The following is a 14,761-nucleotide window of genomic DNA, read 5'->3' as shown; positions in this document are numbered from 1 at the left end:
AGACAGTAAATAGTCGCTTTGCGTATGCGCTGCCAAGTCGGGCGAGTTACTCAACAAATGTAATGACTGATCACTTTTTTTTTTATTTAATAAAAAATATAACGGGATATTATTGTTTTAATACAAACTTTGAATATTTTTCTTTACGATCATGTGAATAAAACTTAGTATTACGTAATTTATTTATATGTAATTAATCATCAGTTTGTAAAAATCGAGAATTTTTGATTTTCAAAAATTCATAACTTAGAAACTATCAACTCTAGGAAAATTTTATAAGACTTTCGTCTTTTAATTGCCCAAAATATTAAATAAAAACCAACCGATCCTAAAAAAATTATTTTTTAAACAATTGTTTAAACAAATGGTTATAAACAATTGATGGCCCGGGATTTCGAAAAAATAACTGTGATATTCGGTTTTAGCGGGTCCTAAAACATAAAAATAATATCATTTTGTACACAGACCTCAAAAGTTTACGAAAAGCTAATACAGCGTCTAGACTACTTCTGAAAAGTATTGAACTGATGGATCTGTTGACTGCATGTTATCTGATTGATTTTTTATAATTTTACTGAAATAAACAATATTACAATAATTTAATATTTTTTTTCAAATTTTTTATCCCGAGTATTTACTGAAAATTTATCATTTACCTATCTTTTTATACACTTTGAGTATTTTTAATAAAATAAAAAAAATAAAATATAGTCAGCACTTTTTCATCGTTGACTAATAAAAAATTCCTGACTTACCGACATTATACGCTCGTTTCACTTACAAACCACTGTATATTTACCACAGAGTTACGGTTTTTTGACTATTTATATGTTTTTGAATGACTGTCAAATGATAGACGATCGATTGATGATCTACGATTTTTGCTTAGGTAAGAAATCGGGGAAACCAAATAAAAATTTGGTTTTCCGAAGAGTGAAGTATGATAACTATACAGAATAAAAATCATAAAGTAACAGTGAAAAACTGTCACAACGATACTCGTCGTTCACTGTCAAACGACGGCCGTTCGATAGTCAAGCGACGGTCATTCGACGATCATTTATCGACACTGTGAATTCACAGTACATTCACCGTCGTTTCATGATCATTTTATCGTGACCACGAATCCGCCCGGGTTTACTTAACACATTATCTAAAGACTATAAAATTACTTTACCTAGAGATTCATCATCAAGTAGAGATCGTTTATTTTACACATCATCCAAAAACCAATAACTTTACTTAACACATTATCTAAAGACCATGAATTACTCTACCCAGAGATTCATCATTAAGTAGAGATCGTTTACTATCACACACACTCTCATAACTGGTGCCAATTTTCACACGCACAACCTACACATAACTAATTGAATTTACTTTACTTAACTTTATAATTTATTAACAATTTCTCCAACAATTCAAATTAACGTGAAAATTCCCAAATAAATATTCAGTCATCAGTTATAGACTAACTCACAATATTCAATTATTAATTCCTGCCTATGGAGTGAATTTTGGTACCTTGTAGTAATTATGACGATCTAATTCACTGCCTAAGGTTGAAATTCTGGTAGTATTTCGGCTTCTCTGTCGTCTCGTAACTACTCCGGGGACCAGCTTCTCTTGTAACTCATTCTTGATTATTCCATTGTTCTTGCTGCTTAAACTTTTCAGTTGCACACGGTCTGGTGGTTACACCTCTTCTTCCATTTCACTGCTCAGCTCACGTGTACGAACCCAAAACTACTCCCTCCTACTTACTCTCGAGGCCTGAAGAGTGAGACGCGCCAGTGTTGCGTCGAACAATTATCGATATCCGGTAACTTATCGATTCAAGGTATATTTACCCTGTTACAGAATCAACGGGTGCGTAAATTTTGATGCCATATTTGGCTGGTTTGTTAGCTATGTATTGCTTGCTTGCAGCGTCCTCTAAATGATTCTAGCGTTTCATCAACGGTTGTAGACTCATCAACAGCATAATTTTCGATTGCAGTGCAGAATAAACTAGTCCGAAAATTTCCTAATGGGAGCTGAGTTATCAAGTATTTTGCGTTATTCTTGAGTGTTGGTGTCATCAAATCCTATAACCGAAGAGAGAAGATATAGTATATGACACACCTAGTGCAGGAAAATCAGAAATGTCTTAGATCACATGTAATGTTGGCCGAGGCGAAGATGACTATGCATACTATTTTTCTGATCAGCGGAAGTGGAAAGCGGGAACTTCATTTTGCGCAGCGGGACAAAAGTTGACGCTTTCCGCCCGGGGGGAAAGACAATCTTTTTAAACTTGTTGTTTCACGAAACAAATCGGGTGCAGATCCGTCATTCGTTCAAAACATAATAATGCAGTCCGAGAAAAGTGTGTATCTCTTCTACATCAGTTGGAAAAATTTTCAAAGGATTTTAATACGATACTCTTTGTTTATCAAGCTCAACACTAGTATATTGCTCGATCAGCTATACGATGTCTATAGTAAAAAATAGTTTCTAGCTATTAATGGGAGTAACTGTATGTTTAGCGCATTTATTTACGCCAGGAGCTTCTAAAACAATATTGTGTTTCACAATTTTCTTATTTTGAGCAAGAGTATTCAAGAACCATTTGGTATTTTCATCTTCTCCTAAAATATATCGATCATTCAATACTTGACCATTATTATTATCATCACCATCATCATTAGTGTCACTGTCTTGCTCTTCATCGTCGTCATCAGAATCATATTCGGACTCAGATTCCATTTTATCAAGCTCGGATGCGTCTGTACAATCGATCTTCATCGGATATTTCATCTTCTGATTCATCATTCAACCATCCTGGCGGAATAGTTTTTTTTTCTGCAACCCCTCATTGGACTTCCATCCTATCATCAATTAAATTTGAAAATTTTTTATTTATTTGTTAAATTTATAATATTAAATAAGTTGTAAGATCAGTGAAGAATAATCGTATTGAATAATTTACAACTCGATTTTTATGAACTATTCTTCATAAGCCAATAATAATAACTTACCCTTTTCAAGCACTTTATAACTTAATACCTACCAGTAAAAATTGATACTACGTTAATTTATTTTTATACTTATTGATAGCTGTTTGTATACTTCACATATGTATCAACAAACTCAAATGTGCTCTCTACGGAAACCTCCAAATTGCGCCGATCGGACCCAACGTTTAAAATCCTGACTCTTTACTTTACTATAGCGAGGAGAAAAAAACCTTACAAAGTTAATAAAAATTTTTTTTATTCTTTCATGTTAAATATTATTAAAATAATGATGTAGCGATCTAAAATAATATTCATTTTTTGATAGATAGAAAAAAAACTAAGTGATCATTCCATTAGAATTTTAAAAGGAAATTTGAGTTATTTATGAGCGTCAGAAAAAATCTTATAGCGAGTGCTGAAGGCTTAAAGTATAATTAAATCGAAATAGAGTCGTTTGAAAGTAAAAGACCTTTTATTGCGTTATTTGAATTATTATTGAGACAAATGTTAGACAAGTGAAAAATGAGAAAAAAATTATTTTTTCAACAAAAACCAAACATTGCTAAAATTTGTCGAGTGAGATTTGCAACAATGTTTATTTAAAATAAAAAACATTTTTTTTTCCATTTTTTCGTTAACGATGACGATGTTTCTCAGCGTGGAAATGATAAAACAAAAAAAAATAATTTTTTTAGAATTTCTTAACTGATCTAAAACGTTAAATTTCAGAAGCAAATCTTGCTCCAATTTTTTTCGAAACTTAGAATTATCGGTCCGGAAAAACCGCTCGATGGATATATCTGAAAATGAACAGGGCTATCGGCGGTACATTGAAGTACATTCCTATCTGATATGCATCGGTTTTACCAAAACTAGGGATAAAGTTATTTTTTTTTTTTAATTTTTTTCAAATGAAAATTGCGAATAAAAAAAAATCTATTTCTTCGATTGTCTTGACAATTTTTTTAAGAAATTTATTCAATTTATTTAATAAATTGAGAAAGTTCTCAAAACTGCCTTTCAATTTTCTTTACGGTCAATAGATGTTGAGATATCAATGGTTGAAGACAATAGGTTCTTTTTTTGTTCAGTTTTGGAGATCTCCGCGACGAATAGACGTAGCAAAAAACCAAAAAATAAAAGTTAAAGCTAAAGAAACAGGCTATCTAGTCCAAATATTTGTTGATTAAAAAAATTTTGTGCAAGCCTGTGAAGCAAGAAAAAAAAAAGTTATATTTTGAAAATTTTTTTTTCGCTCTATTTCTCTAGATTACGTTGAAACCGTGACACCAGAAGTTTTTTTAGCAAGAATCTTGAAACTATAATCTAAGAGTTACAAAATGCTTTTTTAAAAAGTATCTATGACCACTTTTTTTGAGTCTAGTTAATCCCAGAAATAAAATCTTGTAGCTCTTTTTTTTCATAATATGATAGAACGTACCTTAGACGAGCTATTTCGAGCATGATTTCCTTATTTTTTAACTCAAGTTGAATGATAAGTTCACGTTGAGTTTGAGAAGCGTCTGCAGGAGTTGAGTTTGTGTCCAAGGGAGCTTTTCCATGCTATATCGTAAAAAATAAAACAGTTGCTTTTTTAATGTGACAATCATGATGTATTTATGCAGATGAAATCCACAGATTCGGTAGAATCTGGCGCCAAGTTCCGTTCAAATCCGTTGTCAACGGAGCGCCAGACTTTACTGTTATTAATTAATCATATTCATTTATAACAATTAATCTACTTGAAATTACTAAATTTAATCAGCACAAACTATAGCAACGCAAAAATTTCGATTCTGACTTTTTTTCGATGGGCAAAGTGATCTGCCACAGACTAAATAATTCGAGAATGCATAGTAATCCTTCATTAGATGGGAAACTACAGTTAAAAAAGATATTTCACAGCTTGCATCTACACCCACCGGGGTGCGCTGAAATTATTTTTACACATACTCTAGCTTCAAGAGGATAGTTTGTTATAAAAAATGCAGCCAACGCGAGATTTAAGTTGGTACCAATTGTAAATTTTTATTATAATTACAAAAAATACTAAAATCTGAACAAAAACAGTTTCACTGTAAAAAAAATCGCGCCAAATCCACGTTCATAAGACTATTAAGAAAAAAAAATTTGTTTTTTTCTTTACAAAAAGATATAAAATAAAAAAATAAAAAAATCCAAGTAACCAATATAATTGTTTATGATTTTCGGAAATTAAAAAAAATTTTGTTGTAAATTAAAACAAAAAAAAAATATTTGGAACGTACTTGGTGTGCGTCATTGTGTATTTCAATTTTTTTAAAGTCCTAGTGAATAGATTTTACGAATTTCATTAAAAGTAAAATATTTTGCAACCGCGCACACTAAATACGTTACAAAATTTTTTTTTAATTTTTAAATTTACAACAAAATTTTTTTTACTTTCCGAAAATTATAAACAATCATATTGGTTACTTGGATTTTTGGATTTTTTTAGTTTATATCTTTTTGTAAAGAAAAAAACAAATTTTTTTTTCTTAATAGTCTTATGAACGTGGATTTGGCGCGATTTTTTTCACAGTGAAACGGTTTTTGTTCAGATTTTCTTTACAGTTGTCGTAACAGACAAGTACCATTCAGGTGCATTGTGTTTTTAACTTTACCTCTAATGGTCTACGTAACGCATTTTTAGTTCTAACTACGCCGTTAAGTAGTATTATCCCAATTTGAATTGGAGTATAATTGCTCTTTATTAACAAATTGTTATTCGTATGAGAGTAATAACAATAACTAAACACCGATCGTCGAGTCAGATATATATATATATATATATATATATATATATATATATATATATATATATATATATATATATATATATATATATATATATAAATATATTAGACGATGCAAATTGTCTTTTTTTCTCAGCCCTCAACTGACTGTCTGAAAACCCTCGTTACCGACATTGGGTTAATTTTCTTAATTTTTGGCGGTAGAGTCTCGAAAAGAGTGGGGATAAACGGCCCACGCGACAACACCAAAAATATTAATCAGACTTCGATCCAACCCCAAACTAGCAATCACGCTAACTTTATAACTCTCTATACTACTATTTATTAATTACTAATTAAGCAAATTATAACGTTTTATTATATTCTTAAAAATTTATTACTGTTTAATTTAAGTTCTACTATTATAATTAATTGTTCAAGCATTTATTACACTCGAGAAATAATAAGTAAATTATTAGTGTGTGGAATAAAATAGTTATTTTGTTATAAATTGTGCATCATCATTACTGTAAATCTACCTACTTACTACGATCATTTCACCTATACGTTCTTTGAAGGACGAATAATATTAAGGGACAAACTGATACCTCACGAGCTGCAGTGCTATCCAGAATCTTATAAAACTATCATCGCTATATATTGAAAGTAATCAAAGAATATTTACTGGCATACGTGAGACTTCCTATCAGACTACGTACTCTTTCTATAACGTTCTATTCATTCTAAACTTCTAAAAAACTAAATACGTCATCCGTAAGGAAGCGGATTTCCGAGAGTTGGTGGTCCTAATAAATAAATATAGAGAATCAATTGACTAAATTCTTATCCGCGAGGTTTCGGTGAATTGATAAATGAAATTTTTATATTAAAGAAAAATTCTCATGTCTCAATAACGCTCGAACAGGGATCCAGCTCTCATGCGAGTAACGTATTTCGTGCAAAAATTGATATAAAATCAATTAAAATTAATTAATTTCTAAAATTTGTAAATTGTTTGATAAAATTCCAATTCATTTCGAAAATCTGCAAAGGAAAGATGATTAATCATATAAAATCTATCGAAAAATTATTGTATTTCAGAAATTTGAAAATTATTTAATCTCATGAAAAATTCGGCATTATGCCGATAATCCTGTAAATATAAGAACTCTAACGTCTTCATGAGTCATCATTCACTAATTTATTAATTATTCATTAGTCATTATTTATAAAATTGTAAAATAATCCTCATTACTTATTTATCGTATGTATAATTTATTAATATTTTTGTTGTTAAATAAGCTGCGACGTACTCTCGGGATAATTGCTTTAGTTCATAATATCCAATGGAATAAAAATTATTTGTTTTATTTTATGTGCCGGGTCGTATGCCTTAGATCTATTGTTTACGCTGCAGTGTAGAGGATTATAGCATAAACATAGAGTCGATGCCTGCATATACGGGTCTATTGTGCTAAGCACTCATCGTTACCGTCATTTCTGAGAATCAGTCAGTCTACGACACTTATTTATTTCGTTAAAATTACTTTATTTTATTTTATTATCCCCTAAGTTTTCGGAATTATTAATTATTAATTATTAATTATTCTCCGGCTTAGTATTACTGATAATAAATCAAAAATTTATTCATATATTTCTCACACTACCTAAAATAAAATTATTTAATACTTTTTTTAATTTAACATTACTGATAATAATTAAAAAAATTATCTTATTTATTTTGCTTTATAAAATAAAACTATCAAATAGTAATTTGAAAAATTCATTCTAGAAATTTATTTTGATAATTAAATAAAATTAGTAAATTGATAATATTAATAATAAAATTAAATTAATCAAAATGCTTTCTCGCACTCCAGTAATACGTCCGCCTGCACCTGTAGCTAGTACATCAAACGCGATTTAACAAAATAATTTCGACCCTTTATATCCGATACTCTCTCCTCCTACAAATGATGACTTATTACATCCGGAAAATCCCCAAAGTCGCGTCATGAATAGTACTACTAACCCAGCAGTTGACCCCGGCAACGTTTCCACAGCCCACGTGAGTGGTATCCAACCTTTAGCTGAATCTGAATCGGCAAACAGTTCTACGCAAGTATTGCAAGGAGTTATCCAACAGCTCCGCGCTGAAATTCAAGCCATGCGAGCAGCGCAACAAGGCTTGCCACCAACATGTACAAGTACCACGTCACATACAAATACCATCCCGGTAAACAGTAATGTTCCTGTAGATTCATTCGGGAATAATTTCACTTTTTACCCCCGTGAGTTATTTCCAGTGCCGAACGCGCAACCAGCACCTCAACCCCTTTCGGAGGGTATACCACCATACTTTTATCCCCCCGCCTCAGGTGCTCAGCGGAGCTGCGCGTTTATCGTACGCGCCGCCACCTATTCCACTACCACGACCAACATTACTTCCACACAGTACAGTCCCACCTGCACAGACTATATCAGCCCCTCCACCGAGGCCACCGGTATACTTCTATACCCCGGTCCCACATGGACTGCAACAGAACACGTTACCGTACCAACACACTTACATCGCTCCCAGACACTCTACAGCGCCTGTCCCCACACAGTCGTGGCAGAGCACTAACACAACGTTACGACCCAACGATATATGCCGTACAGCTAAGTCTTGGAATTTTACTTTTTCACCACGTGATGCGTCAGTCAAATTAGATGCAAAGAAGTTCCTCACGGTAATGGAACAACGTATGGATAGTAATGACATCCCTATTGACCATTTCAGATCAGTAATTACTACCACCTTAACTGGCCATATTTTAGAATGGTATTACCAAAATGACCATTTATTTATTAATTGGCAAACTTTCAAAGAACATTTCAAAATTTGGCAAACACATCATTCAGATGCGGCACTGTTACAAGAGATTTTCTCTTTACAGCAGGGTGATTAAGAGTTTGGAATAGCTTTTATCAATCGTATGCAGTTCTTTTTTGCTCAACTAGAGGAACCCCTTCCGGAAAATAGACAAGTTCGGATCATAATTCAAAAATTTAATTTTCAATTCTTATCTTAATTTGCTGAAGAGCCCATTAACACCTATTCCCTATTATATAAGCGCATTAGTGCATGGAAATCGGTAATAGACGCAGGACGACGTAATCGGACTGAACAAACAGCTAATAATAAATCAAAAACTCAGTCCAGTAATAATACTTCGAAACCACGTACTAAGATAAACGCCGTTACCGACTCAGACCCACTAATTCTAGATAACTCCGAAACAGTCCCGAAAAATGACGAACGGACCATTCTTGATGCTATTACTAGTCCACCAAATCCTCATTTTTCTTCAAAAAAGGATTCTACTAGCCCTACTGCACTCATGACTGCCGATATGCAGGCTATAGTGCAAGTTATTATGGAAAAACTCCAACCAACTTCTAATAATGCGACGTCATCCACTACTTGTGGCCGTTGCGGACGTATCGGACATATCGCAGAAAATTGTTGTGGCCGAACCAATGACGAGATTCGCGCTAGAGCAGGCTTGCCACCCTTCGAGCGAAACACAAATCCAAAAAACGAGTAGGTGCCCTGGTGGCTCCCTCTACCTCAACCAAGGCCAATATATCTGCAGTAGAGCAAACTAATATCACTGACGAGACAGTACAAGCAGTTATGATATCAAACTCTCCTACTCACACCCTTCAGGAGTCCATAACAAACGACATAGAACCACAAACCCTAACATTATCGAAACAAATCACGAGTCCTTTAAATTTAAACCTTCCGGGTTCAGAATATTGTTACGTCTTAGCGTAATTTTTAAATTATTTAATTTTAATCCAAATCATTTAAGATCTATAGATTGGGATCGGGAGTATTTTAGCTGGTTTAATTTTAGAAATAATAAGACTTTGGTTACGGTTAATACATATATTGTAAAATAAAAACAAGTAAATAAATGTACAGTTAAATACGTACTACAAAAGTTAATAAAAATAAGAGCGCAATGCAAAAATTAATAAAAGTAAAAACGTATTACAAAAATTGATAAAAACATTAAGATCGTAATATAAAGTTTGATAAGGACAAATGTTTCGACACGATATATATATAAAGAAAATAATTTTTAACGCTTTAAGATCGATAAGTAACGAACTTTACAATACCTGTATTACTTGGATAATCTCTGGAGATAAATATTGGATTCGAGATTTACACGTGATTACTATTTGCAAAAGAAAGAAAAAGAATACTTTACACAGTGGGAATGCCTGCACTGGTAGAAATTAAAAATGAGTCTGAGTCTGAGTCAGAGTCGAAAAATGTACTGCACTAGATGCTATTCTCCATAGAGTCCCATAGTTTTAGTTTTTTTGGGGGGTCCTAACTTGTGGGTCCTAGAAGGGACAATTTCCATCCAATTTTTACTTAAATTTTATTATTTTCAAATTATTTAAACCTTATCTTATTGAGTAAATTTTAGAATCCTTGTACAAACGGAAATAATAAATTTTAACCATCTGGAAAAGAAGTTTCTCTTCTATTCGTCACTCTAACTACTATTTTTTTCTTTTAGCCTAATTACACAAGATGTTAAAGATACTTTTCCCTTATCCTTTTACATAAGGCCCTATTTATTCTATTTTTATGGCTTTCCTTTGAAATAAATGTGAAACTGAAATTTAATTTTTTTTTAAAGTATTTTTCTGGGAAAAATGTCTTAGTCCTGTGTATGTCTTCACTTTAATGACCCTGGCGTCACTAAAGCGATAATTTTAAGTACTATTTAATGTATAAAAATGTTATATTTTATTTCTAGGGTCGCTCGAACAAAATTATAGTCATTGAACTATAATTTGTATTTAAATCATTTTAATGTTTCTCAGGACGTAACAATATGAAGATTACGAAGACGATTCAGAATCAGAAATATTAGATGATAATCCCGACCTTAAAGTAAAATCAGACTATCATGAAAGAGCAGACTATTTAATGCCCATACACAGCCCAAATGCGAATCAATTTGAAAACGTCACCAAAAAATTCACCTCTTACACGAGTAAGCCGAATGCTTGCAGAAGTAACTATCGGATCTCACCGAATCGAAGCATTACTAGACAGTGGCAGTGAACGGAGTTACATTTCAGCCAAGGCTTACAAGCTCATCCAAGGTAGCGAACTCCAAAAGTTAGGGCCAGATCCCACAAGCACCTTCGGGGTAACTCTCGCTGACTCCGCGTATACTTATACACAAGGCGGCGCACCTTTTCGAATTGAACTTGACAGTTTAGCAATCTTTACCTGGTTGAGTGTACTCCCAGGGCTATCAACACCAATGATTCTTGGCCTAGACTTCTGGCAACGAGCAGATGTTCGAGTTGAATCTAAAGCAGCCACTTGGCAACTTGGCGACAACTAAGTGAAACATTATTTCCGCTCTAGAGATCATAACACAAACAGACAGTCACTAAATGTACTAACATCATCCCAACGATCTGAATTAAATGATTTCCTTGCGGTAGAATTTGCGAAAAATAAAACTGTCAACTTAGGAGTTACTGACTTAGTCCAACACCGAATCAAAGTAACAGACGATATTCCAGTTCGCTGCAAGCCCTACTGACGTAGTCAACCAGTAATGAAAGCATTACACGAAAAGGTTGGCCAACTGCTTGAAAAAGGTTATATTCGACCGTTAAATAGTAGTTGGGCATGCTTACCAGTTATGGTAGCTAAGAAAAATAACACCTAGCGCATGTGTATAGATTATCGTGCCTTGAATAAAAAGACTAAACAATCAGCATACCCGTTACCGATTATGCATCGAATTTTGTCCGGTCTCCGTGGAGCTAGCTAGTCATTTCACTCATCGATCTCAGTGACGCGTTTCACCAAGTCGTAGTTGAAGAAAATAGTCGGCACTATACCGCCTTTTGCGTCGACGGTAGAGGCCAATTCGAGTGGGTTCGGATGCCTTTCGGTTTAATAAATGCCCCAAGTACTTATCAAGCACTCACTGACAAAGTTCTCTGTTTAGTTATGCAAATTCTATATCAAAAAGCAAGACAATACGTTTCTGGTGCCCAAGAAAAAATTTTCGCGTACCTTGATGATTGGATCATAATTAGTAACACCTTAGAAGAAGATCTAGTTTATTTACAAGCCGTTTTCGAAGCTTTTCGCCAAGCAGACTGTTACGAGTGGAAACTTTGGTCAATTTGATGAGTAATACAAAACATTCCTACTGCAAGACAATTAAAATAGAAGGATCAGGGTTTAAGAAAGTAAAAGAAGAACAGGTGCTACAATGGAAACTTTGGTCAATTTAATGAGTAATACAAAATATTCCTACTGCAAGACAATTAAAATAGAAGGATCAGGATTTAAGAAAATAAAAGAAGAAGAGGGGTTGAAACCGATTAAAAGGAGCGCCGGAAAATAAATAAACACAGGTCGAAACAACGTTTGCGCGACTGACGAGAACAGGATGACAGAAAACAAAGTAGGGAGCTTCACGCTAAAGTTAAGGGTGCCACATATCACCCCGTATTCGTACGCGTGGAATCAGGACTCCAGGAAAAAGAAGAATAAAGACTTTAACTATGCGAATGTGGACGGTAGTATTCCGTTTAAGGTCCCCCACGAACAAGACGAACACAATTACAGAATTCACAGGAGTGGTACCCCACACCATTCTAAAGTGTGTCACCTGAGGAATATTCCAGAATAAAATCCATCCCTTAGCAGTATTATAAAAAGTAAGCATCGGACTGCCAGTGCCAGTGCGTCAGGAGCTTTTAAACTACGAGGAGGCCCTCAACGAAGAGTAGTACGAGGAAGCTCTCAACAAAGTGTAGTGCAGTACAATTTCGGGAACTCTTTTGTCTTGAATAAGATTTCAATCAACTAAATTTCAATTTCTAATCGACATCTATTTATTTCTACTGAAATCAAGCATCGATTTCGAAAATTAAAATTAAATACAACAGAGTAAATATCGAATTAGACTCCATCATTCATTAACTTCAGCATTGAAGCTGACAATCAACTTAGTGTCTCGCGCACTCAACATCGGAGGACCTTCCAGTTTCAACGCCTCCATTCTCCAGTTTCAACATCTCCAACCTCTAGACGAATCAACGCCAAGTTCGTTGCGACATCACCTTCAACAACGAAGACGACCTAAAATTCAACTTCACGCAATTACTCACTGACCAATTCCAATCGTAACAACCCGGTAGAGAAGTGTTCCGTAACAACATCCTGAGTGTACCAGTTATAAATAAAACACCTATTTAATATTATTCAAATCGTAAGTAAATATTTAATTTCTTTCTTTAATATTTCATTTTCTCCTCTTTTCCTTTTTCCAACCGGTTCTGATGGTCATCCCTTAGTGTTAATTAGTCAATAAGTTTCTAAATCAAAGAGATCTGTCAATAAGTGTGACTGCCACTCCCAGGGTAAAGGCATTTAGTTGTCTGACCGTAAAAACAAGCAGTTGATTACATTTGTGTCGTCCCAGGACGTAACACAAATAAAATTTTTGGTGTCAGAAGTGGGATTCAATAGAAAAATAATGCCCGTGACGATCTCTCTGGTATGGAAACTCCATCTCCTGGTAGAGGGAAATTAAACCCTAAAGTTGTTATTTCTCCACCCGTAGGTCAATCAATACTTCGTACTCCAATATTACCACGATATCGACCTCCAGAAAATCCAATAGACAGTATCGTAGTTCAAAAATTAAACCCCGATTTAGCAAATTTATCCGACGCAAAATTCGAGGACTTAGAAAATCCGGAACACAGAAATCAAAATCAAATAATTCCAAACGTTTTTAATCGAAGCAACAAAATATTCGGTCAAAACGGTCAAAACGGAGCAGACCATCAAAATGACCCAGCAAATCCACTAATTCCACCAGTTCCGCCAAATCCAGATAACGAAGACGATCGAGTGGCAAATCTACCCAAACAAGTCGCCGACGTGAGACGACCATATGCCGTTCCGGTATCAATTAAATATGCTATCGAAGCTGTACCTATTTTTGACGGTCAAAATATTCCATTCTCTTATTTTGTCGAAGGCTGTCGCGAAGCAAAAGCAATGATACCCCCTGAGGACGAGCTAAGTTTAGTTAGAGTTTTACGAAATAAACTACGTGGACAAGCCCGACGGACAATTCTTTCCACAGAATTCGCGAATGTTGAACAATTTATAACCTTCTTAAAAAACTTATATGCACCTTCTAAAACATACCTTCAGTTGTTAGGAGAACTAGGTAGAATTTTTCAAAGGGATGATGAAAACGCAGTAAATTACACAAATCGTGCCCGCGAATTAGGCAACAGAATTCTTGACGCCTATAAAGCTCAAGAAAAAAGAGATATGCCTCTTGCGTTCAGAGAAGTATATAACATAGAAATTAAAAATTCTTTAATTCAAGGCTTAAAACCAGAAATTGAGCAGAGAATTTCTAGAAATAAAAATTTTATGGACACGGTTCACGAAGCAATTCACATCGAAAGACAGTTAGAAGCAAAAAACGCGTTACGTGGAAAAATGCCTCATAAGTATAATCGATCGACGGAAACGTATAGTTTTGACAGAAACCCACGAAATACAAGAGATATAAATGTAATTCAAGATCAACCGTTAAAATGCGAATTTTGTCGCGAAAATGGACATTCGACAACAAATTGCCCACAAAAAAATAATAATAATAGAAACTTAAACTCTCGGTACTACGATAAAATGTGTAGATATTGCAAAAATCCGGGTCATACTATTGAAGAATGCCAAAAAAGGCAATATAATAACAATATTAGATATCAACGTCCAAATAATTCAGAAAATTTTCAACCTTTAAATCCAGCAATTTTGAATCGCCAACCATATTATTTAAATACGCAGAATTCCTATAACCGTTCAAATCAACCAAATTATCAACGAAATCCAAATTTTAATTAACCTAGATTTCAACAGAATAATAATTATAA

General features: G+C 33.9%; 1 protein-coding gene across 6 annotated transcripts in view; it reads right to left on the bottom strand.

Moving 5' to 3' along the window:
- LOC123260037 (dystrobrevin beta) overlaps nt 1-14,761 on the bottom strand; it is an 822,761-nt gene that overhangs the window by 455,410 nt on the left and 352,590 nt on the right. For all 6 annotated transcript variants that reach the window (XM_044720962.1, XM_044720963.1, XM_044720964.1 and 3 more), the window contains one exon: nt 4,441-4,562. In XM_044720962.1, the coding sequence (XP_044576897.1) occupies nt 4,441-4,562 (122 nt within the window). The remainder of the gene's footprint in view (nt 1-4,440; nt 4,563-14,761) is intronic.

Source organism: Cotesia glomerata, linkage group LG2 (assembly GCF_020080835.1).
Source record: "Cotesia glomerata isolate CgM1 linkage group LG2, MPM_Cglom_v2.3, whole genome shotgun sequence".
Taxonomy (NCBI): Eukaryota; Metazoa; Arthropoda; class Insecta; order Hymenoptera; family Braconidae; genus Cotesia; species Cotesia glomerata.
Note: the sequence above shows the minus strand (reverse complement) of the source record. Positions and strands in the feature narration are given on the sequence as shown.